A 24389-nucleotide genomic window follows, 5' to 3' on the forward strand; every position below is an offset into this window, starting at 1 on the left:
TCGCTCGAGTCTAATTTCAAGTGATCAGCCGTGGCTTTGGTCTGCTGTGTGGGAGTACATAATCGGATGTTTCATTCTGGCTGAATTAGCCCTCCAGAAAGACCACATCACTTTAAGGCCTCCTCCTGCCCTGTCAGAGTCCATCGCGGGTGATGACGCAGACACACACACATTCACACACGCATACACACTCAAGACATCCACGGATGGCTAGAGGCTGTTAAAATGAGGTGTTGAGAGTTGGCTCACACGCTTGAATGCGCCATGTTTCTGGGTGCTTGTCACTGGGCAGTGCCATGCTATCCGCCCCCCTGTACTGGCACTTATTGGTGCCATTGGTAGAGTCACTTTTACTGATGGGTTTAATCGTCAGGATTGGTACTGGCGCTTGATATGACGTCCTCGTGCACTGCCCCTGCGGATGTATCAGCTGCATCCCAGTTTTTTTTTTTTTTGTACTCTGAGGCCGCGTCTCTCTAAAGCTGCCTCTTCCCCAGTATTTCAAGAGCCAAAGGAAATCCTGTATTTCATCTGGAATAATGCAGATTAGATAACGGCCTGTCTCTTCAGGGGAAAAGTATGTTTTTCTATGAAAAAGGAGGAAGGAATATCTATGGTTGATTCTCTGGGTAACCGTATGAGGAGATTTTTTTCAAGGCCTGTATGTTAACCCGGTAACACTTTACAATAAGGTACATTTTTTAAATACATTAGTTAACATTAACTAAGAATAAACAATATTTCTACAGCATTTACTAATCTTAGTTAATGTTAATTTCAGCATTTACTAATGCATTATTAAAATCACAAGTTGTGTTTGTTAACAATAGTTAATGCACTGTGAACTATTAACAAACAATGAACAACTGTATTTTTATTAACTAATATTAACAAAGATTACTAAATGGTGTAATAAATGTATTGTTCATTGTCCGTTTATATAATTTAATGCATTAACTAATGTTAACAATTAACACCTTATTGTAAATTAATCCAATAAAATCTGTTGTATCATATTTAATCTAGAAATTGGAAGGCCTCTGAATTATCAGTATGACTATAACGTTCTTAACCTCTGATAGTTTGTACTTTTTTAGCAAGTAAAAGGCCTTTTACTATAATAAATAATACATAATAATAAATATATGTGACCCTGGACCACAAAACCAGTCTTAAATCGCTGGGGTATATTTGTAGCAATAGCCAAAAATACATCGTATGGGTCAAAATTATTGATTTTTCTTTTATGCCAAAAATCATTAGGAAATTAAGTAAAGATCATGTTCCATTAAGATTTTTTGTAAAATTCCTACCGTAAACCTATCAAAATGTAATTTTTGATTAGTAATATGCATTTGTAAGAACTTAATTTGGACAACTTTAAAGGTGATTTTCTCAGTATTTTGATTTATTTGCACACTCAGATTCCAGATTTTCAAATAGATGTATCTCGGCCAAATATTGTCCTATCCTTACAAACCATACATCAATAGAAAGCTTATTTATCGAGCTTCCATATGATGTATATATCTCAGTTTTGTAAAATTTAACCTTATGACTGGTTTTGTGGTCCAGGGTCACATATATATATATATAAAAACTGAAAACTGATATTCGTATGTATTTTAAGTTAGTATAATCTGCACGTACTATTATAAATATCTCATTGAGCAACTTTTTGGTCGTATTAATATCAGTAACTGTACCTAATTAAATATTTTTGCTCCTTTTGGGCCTCTGAGTAAAATTATTTTTTATGTAAAATTATTATTATTTTTTCTAGAAATGTGTATGTGTGTATCAAAAGTTTCAAAAAAATAGATGTTTTCTATTTTATTATACATTCAAATAGAATTTATTCCTGTGATGCAAAGCTGAATTTTCAGCATTATTACTCCAGTCTTCAGTGTCACATGATTCTGCAGAAATCATTCTAATATGCTGATTTATTATCTATGTTGGCAGTCGTGCTGCCAAATATTTTTTTTGAAAAGTGTGATAATTTTTTCAGGATTCTTTGATGAATAAAACGTTAAAGAGAACAGCATTTTATTAAACAAAGAAATCTTTTATAACAATACACACTACTGCTCAAAAGTTTGGGGTCAGTATATTTTTATTCTTTCGTTGTTTGAAAGTAATTAATACTTTTATTCAGCAAGGATGTGTTAAATTTATATAAAAAAGTGATAGTAAAGACATTGTTTGAAAAGATTTCTATTTTGAATAAATGCTGTTCTTTCTTTTTATTCATCAAAGAATCCTGAAAAAATGATCACACTTTTCAAAAAAATATTTGGCAGCACAACTGTTGCAAACATTGATAATTCTAATAATAAATTAGCATATTAGAAAGATTTCTGAAGGATCATGTGACACTGATGACTAGAGTAAAGGCAGATGAAAATTCAGCTTTGCATCACAGAAATAAATTATATTTTAAAGTATATTAAAATAGAAAAAAGAGAACTAAGCATAAGAGACTTCTTTGAAAAACATAAAAAATCTTCCTGATCCCAAGCTTTTGAACGATAGTGTATATATATTCTATGATTTCATATTTTACAGGTTTAATCTGCATTCAGTGTTAGTGAAGATTCATTTAATCAGGCTTCTTATGAATGTATTTATGTGAGTAATATCCAGTATAAATAGTTCAATTTCATAGTACGCCAATTTATGCACGTTTTTTATTATTTTTATGTGGTCATGACTTGGCAAAAGGTTAGCTTGTTATTTAAAATAGTCTTAGGCGTGTAAATGCAATCTTTCATGCCGCCTTCAAAGGTATTTTGTGTAAATCGGTAGAAATTGAATCCCCCACTCTTCTGTTATAGTGTTGTTATATGGCATCCCATTGATTAAAAGGAGTTAAAGCTTACACAGAGCCTTTTGAATGCAGTTGAGCAATGACTCAGCATCCATCGACAGTCATGATGGTGCTGCTTTTAGTCTTGAGGCCGGGCACCGCGGGGTTTCCCTTTCGCATGAACTGTGTGGGGGTCTGAACGAAGCAACATTAACCCCTCACTTTCCACTCCATCTTGAGGTCGTATGCTTTTCACGCCTTACCTGTCTAAAATGGAGGCTCTGAGGTAAAAGGGTAGAGGTAAATCACTGTGTGAGAAAATCCCACTCAGTACATCCGAGCGATTGGAAAACCCCAGCCTTTCAGGTTAGACGCTTAAACCTACTTAAGTTGTTACATTTCCAGTTCCCTGTTGCAAAGTTTTGATTCGTTTTCACAGTTCTGCTTGCTATGAAATGCTGCGCTCAGCAGTGTTTATCACATGGCTGTTTACATGAAGAAAAAAAACATCGTCAGTGGCCACAACAAGATACCACTTGAATTCGTAGAAACAATTTATTGTAATTTTGAAGTGTCTCGAGTGCGACCTCAGAGCATCTGCTTAATTCACTAAGTGTTTGACAAGCTACTTTGAAAATGTGGAATTTAGCTACAAGCTAAGGTATTTTGTATAGGTATTTAAAACTATTCACAACATTCAAGCTATGCATAACTGCAAACGTATGCATAACAGACATTGCAATTTATTTACACGAATTAGCTGTATTTATTTGCCACATAAACATCAAGGGGTTTCTGAATGAGTGACTCACTCGCATAGAAACAAAACACCCTGATTTATACAACAGTCGAAAACATAACTAAATATTATGCTATTGAAAAGAAGCCCTAAAATGCTTGGTAGGAATTTATCTTTTTTTTTTTTTTTTCCTGTCTGAATGAACCAATTTACTAAAATGAATCAGACTTCCCTATTCTACTTGAGGAAGAGCTTTTTCATTCTACAGTATATCTGTGTACTTGATTCAATACAAAAGTGCTTGATATTGTAAAACCTTCACTAGTTTGGAAAAGGCTGAGTCGCTGTTATTTTATTGAAGAGTAGCGAGTTAAATTAGTAATGTCGCTTTTTGTTCGTTTCTCGACTTTTTCGTTATCAAAACAACAATCGAATTGAGAGGTAAATTTCCAAATGATCAGCTGAAGTATTTTTTTGTTGTTTTTTACCTCATTATGCACTCTAGCTATGACTTAACTGTGACACATATATGATGAAATTCTAGTTGATTTGGAAAGTACTGTATGTGGGAGAATTTTGCCAGTGCGATTATTATTAACACCCTCTTCAGTATGTGGTTATTAATCATAGGTTATTACGGTCTTTTTTTGTTTTATGTGAGTCATTAAAATGTGATGTTTTATTGATTTTTCTGTTTTTTTGTGTGCATTCACAGTAAATATCAGGTTTGGTTGGGCCTGTATCCATGAGTGTGCTTTTGCTGGAGGCGTTCTATGGCGGCTCCCACAAACAGCTGGTTGATCTTCTCAAGGAACGTGTTGAAGACTGTGTAAGTTTCACTCTACCTGCAAAGAAATGGCACTGGAGGGCCAGAACTTCTGCTCTGTACTTCATGCAAGCAGTTCCAGCAAGTTCCTCGTACAGGTCAGTATAGGTCATCATTCTGGTTGTTGTTGTTTTTAATTTGATATATAATTTTTTCTGAAGGATATATACAAATATAAGATAAATATTAAAATATGTATACTGGCAGACAATCATTTGGACAGTTTTTGACATAAACATGTATTTCATTAAATAAATGCATTAAATAAATGTTTACGGCTATTTACAAGATCAAAGAGATGTTTGCATGACCTTAAATGTTGTCAGGTGAAGTATTATTGGTCATTAACTGACTCAATTCTATTTTACCTCATACGTCAAACATTTGTCACCCCCCCCCCCCCCAAGTCCCATACTTTAAAGCCACATAGCTGTGGTTTCCTCATTACTGCAAAGCATGGCTGACAATATTGTTGCTATACAGCTCTGATGTATAACCAAACTTGCAGAAGCAAGACTTGAACTTGCACATACTTACTGAAGACTTCTTTTAGAATTTTAAGTCATATCCGGATCTAACACATTTTTGCATTTCTTGCACATCCTTAGCAAAAAATTATAGTGCAATTTAAATTAATACCTTTTTTTTAAATTGGGGTTCTCTAAGAAATGTAATCAGGATAGGTATTAGGTTACATTCAGAGTATAAGTACAGATCTAATAAAGTGCAGTTAGCATCTAACCAGAAGTTTGAGAATATAGTGTTTATATACAGATAAATCCAGCTATAACTCACAGTATGTACAGTGGAGTTGCTATATATAATATTAAACAGAGTATGTACAGAATAATTTACAGTTTAATTTGTATATATGTATATTATATTATTATTATTATTATTATTATTATTATTATATATGATATTATATATGAGTTAAGGTCAAAAGTTTACATACACCATTCGAAATCAGCAAAATGTGAATTATTTTACCAAAATAAGAGGGATCATACAAAAGCTTGGTATTTTATTTTTATTTAGTACTGACCTGAATAAGATAATTCACATAAAAGACATTTACGAATACTCCGCAAGAGAAAATAATAGTTGAATTTATCAAAATTACCCCATTCAAAAATTTACGTACACCTGATGATCCACAGCTTTTTTTTTTTTTTTTTTTTTTTGAGTCCTTCAGAAAAATCCTTAAGGTCCCACAAATTATTTTGTTTTCAGCATTTTTTGTGTATTTGAACCCTTTCCAATGATGACTGTATGATTTTGAGATCCATTTTTTCATACCAGGGACTACTGAGGGACTCATAGTATTACAGAAGGTTTAAATGCATTCGTAGGGTGAACACTTTTTGAATTTGATCAGGGTGATTTTAACTTATTTTGTCTTCTGGGAAACATGCAATTATCTCCTGGAACTTTCTTAAAGGCAGTACTAAATGAAAATAATATGATATTTAGGCAAAATAAGAAAAATGTATACATCTTCGTTCTGTTTACACCCCTGGCTCTTAATGCATTGTTTTTCTTCTGAAGCATCAGTGAGTGTTTGAACCTTCTGTAATAGTTGCATATGAGTCCATCAGTTGTCCTCAGTGTGAAAAGATGGATCTCAAAATCATACAGTCATTGTTGGAAAGGGTTAAAATACACAAAAATGCTAAAAAACGAAAAATGTGTGGGCCCCGAAAGATTTTTCTGAAGGACAGCAGGCAGTTGAACTGTTCAGGACAAACAAGGGGCTCATGAATAACTATCACTAAACAAAAAACAGCTGTGGATCATTCAGGTAAGAACCCAGTATTAAGAATCAAGCATATGTAAACTTTTGAACACGGTCATTTTTATTAATTCAACTATTATTTTCTTTTGTGGACTATATGTAAACATCTTTTATGTGAAATATCTTATTCAGGTCAGTATTAAATAAAGAATATCATGCATTTTGTATGATCCCTCTTATTTTGATAAAATAATTACAATTTTGCAGATTCTCCAAGGTGTATGAAAAGTTTTGACCTCAACGGTATATATGTAGACCTAAGATTTTTTTTTTACTACCTAATGATAATTTTCTAGTTGCACTGCTGGTGTTCATTATGAATTTAAACCGTTTTGCCTACTTTCTACTGAAATCTATCTATAGCTATTTATAACAACTGTGCAATGTGGTTTGACATTTTTACACCAAACAGTAGGATATTCTTAAAAGTCAAAATCCGAGATTGTCAAGGTGTTACTGGTATATGTGGGTACACAGTTTGATCAATCACTATATGACCTCCAGATTAAATACTCGATGAACACCAACGCTGAGCTAGATGAAAGTAGTATAATAATAGTTGCTTGTATTATCTTCAACATGGAAACTTGAGTAGCACTTTATAGTAGACTTCAATTTGTTATCATTGGTTCATCAGATATCATGATCTAACAATGAATGTTTTTGTATTAATCAGCATTTATTGTTCTAAATGACTGTTAATTTTTAAATATACTATATTGTTCTGTTGTTTATAATTTCATGTTTGTTTAAAATGCAGCTAATGTTCATTTATACAACTTAAAATGTAAAAAAAAAATTGTGGTCATGATATCTAATGCATTAACTAATGCTAACAAAACCTTGTTGTTACTAGAATCAGAATATTTTCATTTCACAAAGATATCTTAACTGTGTCTGCACACTTAGGGGACTCCATGCAGAGGTCATACACTTGTTTCCTTATATCACTAAGTGGAACTCTGAAGTGTTGGTTCAAAAAGAGTTTCTAAAACAGCATAAACAAGGACACAAACACGTTTAGAGACTAGGATCCGATTGGGGACTTTCTTGCTTCCTTTTAAGGGACGGAGAAACCGCAGGTGGGCGGGGGAAACCCTGAGCATTCCTTCAGCTGCAATCTCATCTCACTGCACTCGAAGTTAAGCAAAAGTCAAAACATACGTTTCATTCCCAAAGTCAGGTATCAAATATGCACAGTCATAACCCTTCACGTGTCAATTGACCTGGATGCACTTTCAAAACCTATATCCACTGTCAGGCCATCTGCAACTTGCCATTATGAGACAGTCCAGCACTGTGAAAATACTTCCGCTTCAGTGCATAGGGATGGGCAAAATGGTTCATCTCCTACTTCATTCATGCTTGCCATATGTGCTGTAATAAAGAAAAGATACTAAAGCAATAGTGCACCAAAAGCAATGCTTGCTTTTCCAGATCGGCACCTTTGATGATGCAGTTACAAACCTGACTCAGCACACAGCAGCTTGCCCACCCACTATGTCTCTTATCTTACAGGTTCTCACAACGCCAAAATGTCTGGTTTGGTTATGGTTGATAGTTTGCACTGGAAAAAGTCAGTGGGCGACAGTTACGGTTACGTCACAGTTTAATGAAAGCCAACGATTGTTTACACACCTTGGATGAAGATTTTATCTATCGAGTGCATTCAGTTGAGATGAGACTATTTTTTTAAGCACTTTGCATTGAAATGTGTTGAGTCAGATTTAGTTTAGGCCCTGAAATTGCTCATTAAGGTTTATACGACCGATACCGTTTGCCGTCTGCCTGCGTGCATCAGCAACCACATCAACCGGACTGACCTAAAAAGATGCATCTGACTCGAGTGTCTGTCCTCACCTCCAGTTCAAAGGGAGCCGAAGTAAGCCTTCCTGTTTCATTAGTTTTGGACGCACTCCACTTGACAATTTCAAGCGGGAAAGCAAGACTAAAAATAGTAACTTCTATCATCTGGTTTGATTTGAGAGCGAGGTTTTGGGAGGTGCCGTTCTGCGCTCGTCCTGATGGAGTTGAGGAATAGAGACGTAATCCTGCCACGCAGTTATGGGGGCACGGGATGGTAGAAGTTGCCCCTTCACGCTGATCTTAAAGCAGTGTGATTGGTTTTCCGTATAGTTAAGATTAAGAATTGGTTAGGGGGAGCTGGTTGTAGATTAGCATAAAAGGGACACTTCTGACAGCGACAGAGTCACGGTCGCGAGGCCGCGGGCTCCCCACATCAAAGAGACTGGCGAGCGGGCTGCAGGGTTAGACTGACAGGCGGTGGGGGCTTAGAAGAGGGGGCTGGGTTCATTTAGGGAGACCAGAACTGAACTTCAAAGCCCTTGTCCCATGGCTCTTAGCACATACAAGGGTAAAATCTTCAATGGTCCCCTACTTGTGTATATAACATCTTAAAGGAGTGTTCATTAACCTCAATAATGTTTCTCTCAGCATGCAATGTGCAGAGATTTCTGTGTCCTCTTGTGTTTCAAATGATGTATTTTTTCATTTGCAGATCTAGGATTTCATTTTTTACTCTAAAGTCATTTGAGACCCCTCACAGGCATCAGCTGCAGTTTTTATGCATTTTGCATTTCAAAAAGAACTTTTTCATTGTTCATTATATATAGTATATACACTACTGTTCAAAAGTTTGGGTCAGTATGATTTTTGTTTTGAAAGAAATTAATACATTTATTAAGGACACACTAAACTGAGCAAATGGGACAGTAGAATCAACAGTAATACAGTTTCTTATGCTCATCAAGGCTGTGTTTATTTGATCAAAAATACAAAAAAAAAATTGTGAAATATTATAATGTAAAATAACATTTATATTTTAATATACATTTTCAGCATCATTAATTCACTATTTAGTGTCACATGATCCTTCAGAAAATCATTCTAATATGCTGTTTTTTTATCAATGCTAGAAACAGTTGTGCTGCTTAATATTTTTTTGGAACCTGTGATACTTTTTTAGGATTCATTGGTGAATAAAAAGTTAAAAAGAACAGCATTTATTCAAAATAGAAATCTTTTCTAACAATGTAAGTCTTTACTATCATTTTTTTTATCAATTTAACACATCCTTGCTGAATAAAAAAATATGAATTTATTTCAAAGAAAGAAAGAGACTTTTCTTACTGACCACAAACTTTGAACGGTAGTGTATATTGTTAAAAAGTTTTCTATTTGAAATAAATGCTGTTTTTTTATTGCTTTATTCAGCAAAGAATCTTGAAAAAAGAATCACGTTTCAGAAAAATATTAAGCAGCACAACTGTTTCCAACATTGATAATAAATCAGAATACTAGAATGATTTCTGAAGGATCATTTCACACTGAAGTAATGATGCTGAAAATTCAGCTTTGCATCACAGAAATAAATTCTATTTTAAAATAGAATAAAATAGAAAACCACTATTTTAAATTGCAATAATATTTCACAATATAACAATTTTTGTCTGTATTTTTAATCAAATAAACACAGCCGTGATAAGCAGAAAAGGCTTCTTCAAATATATCTATTTTTTGTTACAGTGAATATCAGTGCTTGGGTCTGTGAGGGATCATTGACATTCAAGTAACGCTGTTGCTGCCAGCAAACTAATGGTTCCTTCTTTTATCTGTTTTTTTCCTTTCTCTGTCTCGCAGGATTTTGTTCACCAGCTCCGTACTCAGTCTTGCTGAACTTGTAGCCCTGCGGCCTGATCTCGCCTGTCTTAAGAAGGTCCTCTACTTCCATGAGAACCAGCTGGTTTATCCAGTTCGCAAGAGCCAAGAAAGAGACTTCCAATATGGCTACAACCAGATCCTCTCATGGTAACAGCAGAGTCTGATAGTCTGAAGTTCCCGTGAAAGAAAAACAAATGTTAGCATTACCAGATTTAGCCAATATACTGGATATTACACATGCTTGTTAAATAAAATCATCACACACAGTGTGTAATTTTAGTTTAAGTAATTTTATGGTTCATAAGTTTAGGATCAGTAAGATTTTTAATGTTTTTTAAAGAAGTTTCTTATGCTCAAAAGGCTGCATTTGATCAAGAATTCAGAAAAATAGTAATATTGTGGAATGTTATTTCAATGTAAAATAACTGTGTTCTATGTTAATATATTTATTATCAGTGTTGATAATATTATAATATTTTGTTGGAACCTGTGATACTTTATTTAGGATTCTTTAATAAATTAAGAAATACATACATAAATAAGCAAAAGCTTTATTGCAAATAATTGCATCCAAAATAAAAGTTTTTGTATATTGTTGTATATATAAATACACACATGCATGGATACATTTAAGAAAAATAATTTAAATAAAAAAATAATGTTTATATTTTAAACATATTTATATATAATATTAATTATATGAATAAAAATATACATGTAAGTATTTTTAAATTATATACTGTATGTGTGTGTATTTATATATACATAATAAAAATACACAGTACATTGTGTAAACAAACTTTTATTTTGGATGTGATTAATCGCTATTAATCCTTTGCCCGGCATTAAAATAAATGGTTAAAAAGGACATTGTTATTTAAAACAAAATAAGCTACCTTTTTGAAAATGGTAAGTAAGGTACCATTTTAAATCTTTATTCTTTCTTTTTTTGAAAGAAATTAATAATTTTATTCAGCAAGCATATGTTAAATTGATAAAAAAGTTACAGCAAAGACTTAAAAAGATTTATATTTTAAATAAATGCTGTTCTTTTTCACTTTTATTCATCAAAGAATCCTGAAAATAGTATCACGTGTCGCAAAAAAGTAATAAAAGTAATAAATCAGCATATTAAAATGCTTTCTGAAGGATCATGCGACACTGAAGACTGGTGTAATGAAATGAAAATTCAGCTTTGCATTACAGGAATAAATTATATTTTAAAATATATTAAAATAGAAACCCATTATTATAATCTGTAATAATATTTCATAATATTTCTGTTTTTTTTCTGTATTTTTAATCGAGTAAAGTCTCGATGAGCATAAGAAAATTATATTAAAAACAATTTTTTAACAGCAATGTAAGTGTGCATTGTTGACTAAATAGTATCAAGTATAATCAAAGTATGTTATAGTATGTAATACTTCATAACGTTACTACATTAATCATATACATAACCAAAATAATACACAAACTAAATTTACATTTCTGATTTTGTTAACTATCATTTAAAAAAGGAGGACTTTTTAATTCATATCGAATAACATTAGAAATATAAATTGTATATCAATGGCTGAATTAGAAATTTCCCAGGTTTTGATTTTCAGAAATATTTAGTCTTAACGTATGTTAATATGTCAGTACAGTCTGTGTATAACAAGTACCATTTCTGCACCAGACTGAATTTTAGTTCACAAGAGAGACAGTGTGTCTGAGACAGAATACTTTATCATGCGCGTTACTTGGCATGATGTGATTGGTTAATTATGGGATCGTATAATGGCGCTCTAATTCTTAAGAACTCGCTGTTTTAAAGCCTAATGTCATAATCAATCTTGATGCTTGAAAGAAAGGGTTTTAAGAGCTCTAATTGGAATACATTGTGATTGTTGTCTGTCAGAGTATCATGTCAATAATTCAAAGGCCTTTTGCTTGCTCAACTTTATTAACGTGGCAGAACAGTGACACAAAAAAGCGCTCGGCTCCTCTAATTCACTCTCTAATTGAGCGCAATGCAGTGATTGATTCTGGCAATTGGGGTTAATCAGTGTGCCATTTGAAAACATGGTGTGTTTGTGTCTGCGGATTCTAATCAACATGTATTAGATATTTAAAGTGACTAGTTACTGTAGACGTCTGCTAAGCGCGGCTTTTCATATGCGAGTCAAGTTCGCCTTTCAAAACATATGCTTGTTTTTAATAATGCTCATTTCTGAGAATTAATTAAGGAGCGTTATTGTGACAGTTTGACATTTTGTGGCTTTGTTTGTCGGTTTATTTCTTTCTTCGTCATTTGAAATGTCAATGTTTTCCCAGCCTGGTTGCGGATGTGGTGGTGTTCAATTCTACGTTCAACATGGAGTCCTTCCTCTCATCCATCTCGACCTTCATGAAGACCATGCCTGACCATCGGCCCAAAGATCTGGACCGGCTCATTCGGCCCAAGTGCCGCGTCCTCCACTTCCCGATTCGCTTTCCCGATGTCACAAGGTCTGTCCTTTTATCCCTCACCCCAGACTTCTAGGGATCACTCCTTCGCTGATTAAAAAACGTGCTAGCGAGTTCACTCTTAATCCGCCCCCAAAAGCTGATCGCGTATGCAAGCGTGGTTAATGGCGAGTGGGCAAAGTTGTGTAAGAAAGTGATTAGAATAGACAGCTTTAATATCCTGTGTGGATCACTTGACACGCTCCGGCTACAGATACGTGCTTGTGCTCGGGGCGCACACATGCACTCATATACAACATGCCCACTGGAACAGGAAGCGATTTCTTTGTTTTATAGTCGTAGATGATGTAGATATTTGTGTTTGATTTTTGGGTGGCTGAGCAAGCGATGATGCAGTATGAAAATTAGTGAGGATTTTTACTCAGGACATGTCATCTGCCTTGAATGTCAGCTAATCAAATCCAAATAGAGTTTTATTGCCCAGGTTATTAAAATCCACCATGTTTCTGAAATCATTTTCAGAAACCTTTGCTCATTTGGATGCAAGAAACTGTATCTACAATATACTGACTATTCATGCTGTGACCATTAATTATGCATTGCATTTTAGTCAGTCATCATGACATAAATAGCATTTTTGCCATTTAAAATAAAATCTCAGCTTAAAATTGCTTGATTAGAGGACAAAATCAACTAAAATGCGGTACACTCAGACATGCTTGATGTCTTTGTGGTCTCAGTCGTCGGTTCCAGAATTGATTTTTACTTTTTTTGGTTAGGTCTCTGAACACACTGCTACTTTTTTTTCCCCCCCTGCAGCTTTAAAATCTCACTGTGCTGTGTACTTCGTTTTGACTTGCGCAGTCTAGATTGGCTTCAGAATTTGCCTCTCGAACTGTCGTCTTGGATCAGCAAGCATGGGTGGTGCTTTTTTCATCGCCCCGTTCCAAAGCAATGTCAAGAATAAGTCGGCTAGAAGCGACTCCACGGAGGGGCCTGCTTCTTATTAGATTCCTAATGAACAGCAAGCAGGACCCGAAACGAGTGGAACAATATTGTTAATTCATTTTGATTCAAGGCATTCTTGGGCTGGCTTATGTGTGCTGGTTTAAAGATTAGAGAGACTGTAAGCATGTAGTGCATACCATTTCACATCCTCCCTCAGCTGTAAAGCAGTCTTTGTCATTTTGATGTGCGCGTCGCTATTGAATTAGAAAAATGTGAAAGGTTGTGGAATGGTTGCAAAATTAGTCATAGCTTTCATGGTGCAAACATTATATCATGCTTAAATTATATAGATTTTTAATGTTTTTTTTTTTTAAGAAGTTTCTTTTGCTCGTCAAGGCTGGATTTATTTGATCAAAAATACAGGAAAAAAGTGAAATATTATTGGAATTTAAAATAACTGTTTTCTAATTTAATATATGTAAAAAATAATTTATTCCTGTGAAGCAAAGCTGAATTTTTAGCATCATTACTCCCATCTTAAGTGTCACATGATCCTTTAGAAATCATTTTAATATGCTGATTTATTGTCAGTGTTGGTAACAGTTTAATATTTTTGATACTTTTTTTTTTTTTTTAGAATTCTTTAATAAATAAAAAGTTAAAAAGAACAGTGTTTATTCAAAATAGAAAATTTGTGTTACAGTATACACTATTTAAAATTTGGGGTCAGTAATTGTTTTCTTACTTTTTTAAAAGAAATTAATGCATTTATTGAGCAAGGATATGTTAAATGGATAAAAATTTAAAGTAAAGACTTATATTGTTAGAAAAGATTTCTTTGGAATAAATGATGTTATATATCAAGGAATCCTAAAAAAAAAGGATCACAGGTTCCAAAAAAATATTAATAAATTAGCATATTAGCAAATTATGATTTTCTGAAGAATCATGTGACACTGAAGACTGGAGTAATGGCTGATGAAAATTCAGCGCTGCGTCACAGAAATAAATTATATTTTAAAGTATATTAAAATGGGAAACCAATATTAGAAACTGCAGAAATATTTTACAACATTTTTCTGTATTTTTGATCAAATAAATACAGCCTTGATAAGCATAAGAGACTCATCAAAAACATTACAAATTTTGCTCATCCCAAACTTTTGTTACAAGTGTCTTGTAACATATTAACAGTATATCTTTCTATTTAATATGTTTGCTGTCCATTATTTATAGCTCTTCTCTTTGTTCTTTCGATCTGTAAATCTAAAATGTTTATCTCCAGGTCTGAGAGAAGCATGTTTTCCATTATCCTTCTGATCCATGTTTTTTTTTTTTTTTTTTTTTGCATTAGTCAGTAGATTCTTGGTTGACAAAATCAAGATTTTTAATGCACACTTAAAAGAAATATCCAGCCGCTTTGTGTTTTCAAGTTTGTTTTTCGTGATTAAGAAGAGCCAGACAAGCGTATACCACTGAGGTCACGTTACGGTGTTCTTCATCACTAAAACAGCTGCATACACTTTGCGGTGTCTTTTTGAAATGCACCTATTGATAACAGCTCTGCATTTTATGTTACAAAAAATACATGCAGTTTTGTTAGAAATGTAAACTAGCACTGTATTGATGCAAATAGTTGAATGCCATTAGTCTAACTAACCTGTTTTATTCTCTAACCAGGTGCTAAATACAGTATATCTTGACTATGTATGCACATTTTTCACAAAATTGGCCTGCTCCAAATAATTGTTTTTTAAAAGAGGTGATCACATTTATTCAGCAAGGATGTGTTACATGGATAAAAAGTGATAGTAAAGACTTATATTGTTAGAGAAGATTTATTTTGAATAAATCCTGTTCTTTTTAACTATATATTTATCAAGAAATCCTACAAAAAGTATCACAGATTACAAAAAAAATAATAAATCAGCATATTAGAATGAATTCTGAATGATTGTGTAACACTGAAGACTAGAGCAAGCTCATCACTAAAACTCTTAAAAATAAAGGTGCTTCACGATGCCGTAAAAGAACCTTTTTTGTCTAAATGGTTCCATTAAGAACCTTCAACATCTGAAGAACCTTTTCACAAAAGTTTCTTTGTGACGAAGATGTGTTAAATGGATAAAAAGTGATAGTAAAGACTATGTTACAGAAAATACTTGCAGTTGCTTTAGAAATGTAAACCAGCACTGTATTGATGGAAATAGTTGAATGACATTAATCTTACTAACCTGTTTTATTCTCTAACCAGGTGCTAAATACAGATCACCCTCTCACAAAATTGCCCATGCTCCAAATAATGATATTATGCTATTTAATTGAAAAGAAATATCAGAAGTTGTCTTCAAATTCAGTTCAGCACAGATTGGTGGGCACTTTTGTGCCATTACCTAATTTGCATGATCTCTTTGATGAATCAGACAATAAATATCATGTGCAAAAACACCCAACAAAATCAGTAGACACTATTACTGAATTCCTCCCTCTGTCTTTTAGTGTTTGTGTGTCTGCGCTTTTGTTGTTTGTTGTGTGTTTAGTTTCTATGAGGGGATGGATGTGCCCCTACGCTTGGTTGGATGACAAATTTGCCCTGTGTGTAAAATGTGGGTTAAGACGACATTAGTAATGTTGGTCCACACTAGTGTGTGTGCATGTTTGCGAGTGTGTGTGTCTGTATCATGGGTAAGAGACGCTGTAAGTAAGCTGACACTGATGACGCAGGGCTCTCGCCTACAGTGTTTCTCAGCTCATTTTCAGATGGTAATTCGCCCCTTCCAAAGCAAACTCACAGAGTGTAAGGAAACGATTATATGCATGGCCGGCCATCCGTCAACATGCCCTGGGTTCTTTTCTCAGCAACCAACTTTGTCCAAGCCTTTTAAGAATTTAAAAATATTCCCAGAGACAAACAAGAGAAGAAACTGAGTATTTGATTTGAAATATCTCACAGGTGGGCTCCCGTTGGTCCTTTGTTTGTGTGACGCGGATTTCTTATTTCTTTCATTCTTTTGTTCTCCTTCTGGCAAAACGAAGAAAGAAAGAAGTCAAATTTGTGTAATTATGAAAATATGGCTGCACTGCCATACCGTATTCACGATGGATGCCGTTGAAAACAAAAGACAGACTGCAAGATGTCAAGAATACTTATATGGTACGTATAGTCACGAGAGGACAGCCCATAAAGGTTAGTAAAAGGAAACTCCCTTCAAAGTAAATAAAGTGCAGGGTTAGCCCGCAGTCACCATCCCCATTTAGCGGAGAATGATGGAGAAAAATAAACAAGGTAAAAGTAACCTCAGAATGAAAACATCTTTTGTAATATCTCATCGAATCTAGCATAATCCAAAGAAATCTCTCTTTAAAAGGCTTGTATTCCCTCACGGTGTCCTTTGGATCAACTTCATCAGACCTCACTTATTAATTGGCTTTCTGCGTACAGCCGTAATTCAATCGCGATTGACCCTAGTGAGCAGGAGCCCAGCTGAGCGAGGCCATACCACATCATCAATCACTGAAATCCACAACGCTGGTGGCCCCTATTAAAGGGCAGTCTTTGTATTAAAACACAACAGGCCGACTGGGTATGTTTGCATAAAGTCACATGACAATCAGGTGTCCTTTCAAGAGTCTCAGCCCTACGGAGCCGCCACATCACAAAGACACTCCTGGAAGGACTCAAATGTAATGCTGCTCTGATTTCCATTGTTCTGCGCTCTGGCAGAAGAGTGAATTTGGTTTCCATAGCACTTAACTGGCATCAGATGTTTGCAGAAAGTCCCACGCACCCGATCGGAGCGCTAAGATTGATGGCCAGCACTGTATTGATCCAAACGCTGTGATCTAAAACAATGACAGTTCCTCCGAAGACGGGGACCACAGTGCTATCAAGCTCATCGCGGGGAAAATCCATCACAGGAATCTCTCGTAGACTCTCGTTGTCAGGAGGACCAGGTTTTCATTAGCCCATTTAACTCAGCACAGATAACTGAAGCTACTTTTCAAAGTTGGTGGGGAAAAGAGGGTATTTGGCTGCTTTTTAAAAAGCAGTTCAAAGGCATGGATGTGACTCTCTGTACGGCGGCCTGCCGCCAATGACTGACTGGTGGAGCGATTCTGTTACTGAAGCAGATGGCAGGATATCCTGCTGTAGAGATTGTCTCAGAACGGTTCAAAGGGAACAGCGCAGTGGAAATTATGCGCCTCGGTCCCATATCGAAGTAATAAAGTCGCATCAAAGACGCCGATTACCTTGTTACATAAACCAGTGCCACGGCTTCATAGTTGTGTGGGTTACATTATTTAATTGAACCGTGTGGGTGTGTTTTTGTAGAAATGTGTGTAGAGCATTGAGTTGTGGACTTCATTCAGTGATTTCATCTCTGGACGGCAGAGGAAGCCTTTCTGGTGTGTTGAAAAATTCGCTGTCGGCCCAACGCGAGCGTGTTTTGTAAATACACATAAGCAATAAAAGCTGATGTTGAACTTCTGCTAATTCTGCTTTTCGTACTTGAGGCCTCGATTATCGTTGCGCTCCCTCAGAGTCGGTGGCCACCAGCGGTCAGAAACTCATCACTTGGCACCCGAGCTCCAAATCCTCATGCGCCTTGCTACTCATCCTGTAGCGCTCTCTTTTTTGATTGCGCTTAAGCCTTAATGTGGGCAGGATGGGGTGATGAGGAGATGGGCTTTCTTAATCAAACCGCTGAGCGTTTAATCTTGTCGGTGAAACATCTGGCGGGCACCTTTTCTCATTTGTTTCTTTGACATCGGATTCCACCACCTCGTGCTCGGAGGACATTTTCAAAAGGGATCTCCATCCTTGTGGCACGAGGACTCCTCAGAATGTGCCCTGTGAAAATAATCCAATGGTAAAGCCCAAAGGTATGGCATGCGTCTGATCTCCAGATCACATGTGCCAGGAACGAACCACAATTGAGTCCATATGGCGCTTTCAAGTGCTAGGAGCGAACCGTGATAAATAGGAATGAATCAAGGATAAAGCCCCTGGCTTCGGAGATTTGTCCCAAGCAGCTGGCTTGTGGCCATAGGTTTTGCCGTGATGTAATCAGGACATGCAGGTAGTTATAAAGCAGGAGTAAAAACGTGCCTTCTTTGATTGTTTGCTCTTGACGAGGGGGAGTATATAATCAAGTATATTACCAGGTATAAATTTTCCAGTCTCAATGGAGTCTTCATAAGTGAGCATCGATATGCCCTGCTCACTTCAAAAGCACTTACAGAGCACTTGAACTGAATACTCAAGATATTGAAGGGTGAAGAGCTTTACTGTCTCATACGGGCTGATTTGAAACACCCTGTACGAAGAAATACGATACTGCTAAGCAACATTAATGCTTATTGCTGATTACTGTGGTGAATAAATCTTCAAATTGTGTCTTTAAAGGGATAGTTCACTACTAAAATGATTCAAAACTAAAAATGATGTCATCATTTACCCACCCTCATGTCTTTCCAAAGTATGACTTACTCTCTTTTATGACTTGCGAACTGTGTATTCTTATGATGTATTTTAGTAATTTCGCTTTTTGTAATTTTTGTATTTCAATATGGAGTAAATTGTAACAGCAAAATAATTCAGTGTTCCTGAATGACAAACATCCTATAAAACAACAACAGTTCTGATATGTTGAAAAATGTTGGGCGTCTGAACAACACTCTACCCCAGTAACTTTCAATATATGAGGGAAAAATACTGAGACATTTCTTCTTTTGTGTTCCACATGGTGGGCAATATACCAGTACACACAATTAACCGGTAGAAATTTGTCAGTTGGTAGAGATTTTGGACTATTGTCTCTATCGAGGTTACACGCCCACATGACGTTGCTGTGCTAAGTGGTCACAAAAACTTAATAAAAACAAGTGATTTTAAGCCATTGAAATGCAATCAGCAGTGAAAGAGAACTCATTTTGCTATATGCTCATGATGTCTGAGAAACGGTTTCTGAGCGCTGTCTGTGCTCATAGAGCATGTTAGTATTAAACCAAGTTATTTTTTGCACCTTTACAGGCCTTGAACGGTTAAATACACACTTGTAAGTGTCACAATCTTTGCAAATATCCCCGTAAACACAGTAATTTAAGTCTTAAGTGAAAGCAGAATATAGCTGAGAAATAAAAAACATGTGTTACAGTATATTGGATCCAGGCAGCTCTTAAAGTGACAGCAGTCTAATATTCCTGCTGTTTGTCATTTATGTTAATTAAACAACAAACAAAACAGAAAATCTCTCACTGCTCTTGACTAAATCACTTTTGTAACTTTAATAATAAGAAAAAAAATAAATTTATTTTACAAAGTGAAGAATATGTTTTTTGCATACATTTGATTACTTTATACAGTACAATGTATGTAGCATTTCTTATTTGCTTGTTCTATTGTAGTTTTTTGTCCTATCCTATTGCTTGTAATTTTTTTTTCTTCAGGGGGCTTGATTTATTTATTTATTTATTTTTTTAAATTTAGGTTTGTATTAGTTTTTTGTGATATTGACACTGGTGACAAGAATTATGAAATTTCTACAGTATCATGTTGATATAATAAAGAGCTTATTTAAAGCAAAAATAACTATATTGTGATTTATATTGTTACCGTGAAATAAAATGACTCATCTTGATATAAGATTTTGGTCATATCGTCCACCCCTAAAAACATCAAAGTAGTCATACAGAGTAGGAAAGTAGAAAAATGATTACAGCTTCTCTCTCGCCATGTGTAAAAATGAACAAATATGAAAATACATTAAGTATAGGGATTTTTTTCTATTGATATAGTGCCAAGGATGATACATGCAAAACATACAAAATGAAGACCTGAGTTCAATACAGACATGAAGTTTTCATCATGCTAACACCTGCTCAGCTTCATCAATAGTGTTAACAAAACAAGAGAATGTCTAAGCAATGTATAGACAGTTTTAGAAACATGAGCTCATGGCACATGTAAGATTGATTTAACTGTAAAAACATCACATCAATTCTTATAACTTTTTAATGTTTACTTTAAACTTTTAATCTTTTATCTTTCATTAAGCAAACAGTTATCTCTGTTTAGAATCCAAAATTGCATACATTGCCACTGCTAACATCTACCATCCTACTACATGAATGTTAGATGTGATGAACAGCTATGTGCTTGTAGAGGACTAAGTTGTCGAGGTTTTGTTTGAAGTGATCAGGCTGTTATGTGTCTGCTTCACATGACAGATGTCATGGCTTGTGCAGTTGTGTCAAAATCTGCCCATTCTATGTCAGATTTGGTAAGCCATATGCACATTACATAATACGGAAAGTCTGTCATCGCTAACGCATTCCACAGCCCGATACGATCATATCCATCATCTGCGTTAAATGGAAATGGGGCAAAGCTGTAGTGTCACTGGAAACCTCTACTAGCCGTCTGTTTGGTTACCTCCTGTGACCTACTTTAGCTGTACTGCATGTCAGTCTTTCTCATTAAAATTTGGAGTCCTCCTTCCATTGTCATCAGAGGTATGATGTTTTTCATTCTCAGTGTCATGTAGAGTAGACTAAAGTCCAGGCTGTATGCCACAGTTGGGGCAGGAAGTTTGGCGTTTGACTACGAGGTCAGTTGGTAATAATGAACGTAGATGTTAATGTGCAGTAATGACCTTCTCTGTCCACATCTCAGAGGCTCTCTTCAGGTCTCCTGTGCCCATCATACCGGACCTCTGTCAGGCCATCCTACAAGGCACCCACACTGATGAGACTAATGCTGGCGACGGTGCTTTCAGAACGACACACTTGGCCGCATTAAATCTTTGCGTGATCAGTCGCTTTTGCTCACTGGGCAGAGAGAGTTATAGGGATGTTTCAGGTTCAATACAAGTCAAGCTTAATCTTAACTTGTATTGTCTGTTGAAATGAAAAATAATTTCAACTTTAAGAAGGAAATTTCCTGGTTTACTTACCCCCATGACATCCAGCATGTATTTCTTCCTTCAGTAGCAAATTTTTTTTTTTTTTTTTTTGAGGAAAACGTTCCAGGATTTTTCTCCATATAGTAGACTTTATTAGTGCTCAACTGACTGAAGGTTAAAAGTGCTGTTTCAATGCAGCTTCAAAGGGCTGTACATGATCCCAGACAAAAAAATAAGGGTCTTATCTAGCGAAACGATCAGTTACTTTCTAAAAACAATTACAGTTTATATACTTTTTAACCTCAAATGCTCGTCTTGTCTAGCTCTGTGTTGCACATGTATACTCTGCACTCCAGTTCAGTACAGTTAGGGTATGTCGAAAAACTCCCATCGCATTTTCTCCTCCAACTTCAAACTTTCAATTTTGTAGTCACGTCATGAAATTATAGTAAAGCCACTAGTCATGGTAGCAAAGGTTGTTTGTACTTTTTTCTGCTATCATTTGATGCAACTCAGTGCAACTTGCACTCTCCATATAGTGGACTTCTATGGGGACTAACAGGTTGAAGGTCCAAATTGCAGTTTCAATGCAGCTTCTAAAAAACTTTATATGATCTCAGCTGAGGAAGAAGGGTCTTATCTAGCGAAATGATTGGTCATTTTCTAAAAAAAAAAAAATATATATATATATAGTTGAAGTTGGAGGAGAAAGTGAGTTGGAGTTTTTCGTACTACCCTACTGTTTTGAACCAAAGTACACAGACAAAGAACTAAAAATGTGTGACTTTCCATTGTGATTACTTAATGCGTGAAGTCATAGACATGCATTGCAGAGGTAGTGCAAGAAGCGCATTTGTGATTAAAAAGTATATACATTTTTATATTTTTAGGAAAATTACCAATCGTTTCACTACATAAGATGCTTATTCCTCAACTGGGATCATGCAGAGCCCTTTGGAGCTGCATTGAAACTACAGTTTGGACCTTCGACCCATTGGGCACCTTTGAAGTCCACTATATGGAGAAAAATCCTGGAATGTTTTCCTCATTTCTTTTTCGACTGAAGAAAGAAAGACAAACATCTTGGATGACATAGAGGTGTGTAAATTATAAGAAAATGTTTATTCTGGAAGTGAGCTAATCCTTTAAAGACAAAGTGCTTTCCAGAATAAAGGGCACTCAGTTAAATATTTGCCATAATTGGCAAGTGACAATCTGAACAACTCTACAATTCAAAAAAGAGAAGTGCTTTAAATGACGAGTCAAAAAATATTTTGGTATTATCCAACTTTATGGAACAAATGTTGCCCATTTAAGCTTAACTTGTAATGGACCCAATTCCTTTAAGCTGTCCTGAGCCTCCCAGAAGAACTGCCTGAACTGCTGGAGAAAGTTTGCACGTCTCACATGTAGCTCTCTCCACTTCTGAGCCGTCGCAATGGCCAACCTCAAGATCAATGGAATTTTTCATTAGCCTGGGAAAAAGAGACCGCTTGTGATTATTGCCAATAAAGGAAATTAGATGAAATGATTTTTGACTTTGATTTTCTTTCCTCCCTCTTTTCCCCAACCATCCTTTCACATTTAATCAAATGCAAGGTAAAAGTCATCACTGAAATTGCGCCTGATTTATAAATAAGCTAATTGGTGGCATTCTCCCTCTCCTGTCGGTGGACACGGCTGTGTTTTTATTGCCTAGTCAAAACCTCCTCGTGTAATTTTCAAAATGGCCCTCGAAATGAAATTTTCCTCCCAGCTCGCGAGGCAGCTCCATCGCTCATACCTTGCCGCAACCACCTTCTTGTCATCTCTTTAGTGCAGCTTTATGTAGCCTGGCTCTCCTGTCCACATCTGTTAGTTAATTCATCCATTGCGAAACTCTTCCCTGGCACTTTTATCAATGGCTAATCTAATGGAGGTGAACTGTTGAGTGACTGCTCTCATTGATACTCTGTCTTTCTCAGGGACGTTTGGAGAATAATAATAATGGCACCGTTTCATATTTGGTTGGCCATTGATTGCTGCTGAATGCATATTTACTGAAATGGATACGGGATTAGAGCACTGCGTCTCAAGCGACAACTTCAAAAGAGCGAACGCAGAATGCTCTGCGGACGTTTATTTTGTGGCTTTAACAGCTTTCTTTGAAGGTTCTTCCATTTAAACCACAATTTACCTATCTGTATTTGACTAACGCTTCCCGAACTTGTTTTCATCTTGATGAAAGTGCAGTCAAAACGCACAGACACATGCACACTTGTGTCCTGTACCCGGAAACGCGTTTGAGAAGAACCAATGAGAACACAGAAAAAGAGTTTTTGCTTTCTCTTCTCGTATAATCGTTTATGAACGGTACACAACTAACTCGGAAAAAGTGGGCGGTAGAAATACACCCAACATTGTGGTGAGTCAAGGCGGCCATCTGTACGTAACTCAGAGAGAAACTCTCTTTACACTCGACTGCCTTTACAGCCCCCTTTGTTTTGAAGTCGATGAGTTCTCCAGCACTTGGAAGGATCCACATATATTATAAACATATTGTGGGAAGTCGTGCTAAATCGGTTAGCAGTTCATGTTGTATTGCTTCTCTATACCACAAAGAGTTTAAATCACTGAAATACACATATAAGTGCCACTTAGGACATCCACTTTATTCAAGTCAATTTAATAAACTGTAATATTGCTTTTATTTTATTTGTTCCTTGTTACAGTTGACAATATAAATAAATGAAGATCTCTCTGTAATGGAAGCTTCCATACAGCAGTCTAGAGTTTGCTATTAATGATCTGCTCATTAATCTTTAGACAATTATGTTGTATCTTGAACTGTTTTTGTAAATGTTTAGACTAATTCATACCATATTAAAGATAGTGCTATATGTGACCATGGACTACAAAACCAGTCTTAGGTAGCACGGCTATATTTATAGCAATAGCCAAAAATACATTGTATGGGTCAAAATTATTGATTTTTCTTTTATGCCAAAAATCATTAGGATATTAAATAAAGAGCATGTTCCATGAAGATATTTTGTACATTTTCTACCATAAATATAATAAAACTTAATTTTTGATTAGTAATATGCATTGCTAAGTACTTCATTTGCACAACTTTAAAAGGATTTTTCTCAATATTTCACCCTCAAATTCCAGATTTTCTAATAGTTTTATCTTGACCAAATATTGTCCTATTCTAATAAAACATACATCAATGGAAAGCTTATTTTAAATCTAAA

At 35.4% G+C, this 24389-nt stretch overlaps 1 protein-coding gene across 1 annotated transcript in view; it reads left to right on the forward strand.

The window, feature by feature from the left end:
- Positions 1 to 2048: 2048 nt before the first annotated feature.
- Positions 2049 to 24389, forward strand: part of gtdc1 (glycosyltransferase-like domain containing 1) — a 46374-nt gene continuing 24033 nt past the window's right edge. Inside the window, exons 1-3 of the mRNA XM_073845665.1 lie at positions 2049 to 4472; positions 9830 to 9997; positions 12170 to 12343. Coding sequence (XP_073701766.1) covers positions 4294 to 4472; positions 9830 to 9997; positions 12170 to 12343 — 521 coding nt within the window. The 5' untranslated portion in view covers positions 2049 to 4293. The remainder of the gene's footprint in view (positions 4473 to 9829; positions 9998 to 12169; positions 12344 to 24389) is intronic.

The sequence above is a fragment of the Garra rufa genome, chromosome 8, assembly GCF_049309525.1.
Source record: "Garra rufa chromosome 8, GarRuf1.0, whole genome shotgun sequence".
Taxonomy (NCBI): domain Eukaryota; kingdom Metazoa; phylum Chordata; class Actinopteri; order Cypriniformes; family Cyprinidae; genus Garra; species Garra rufa.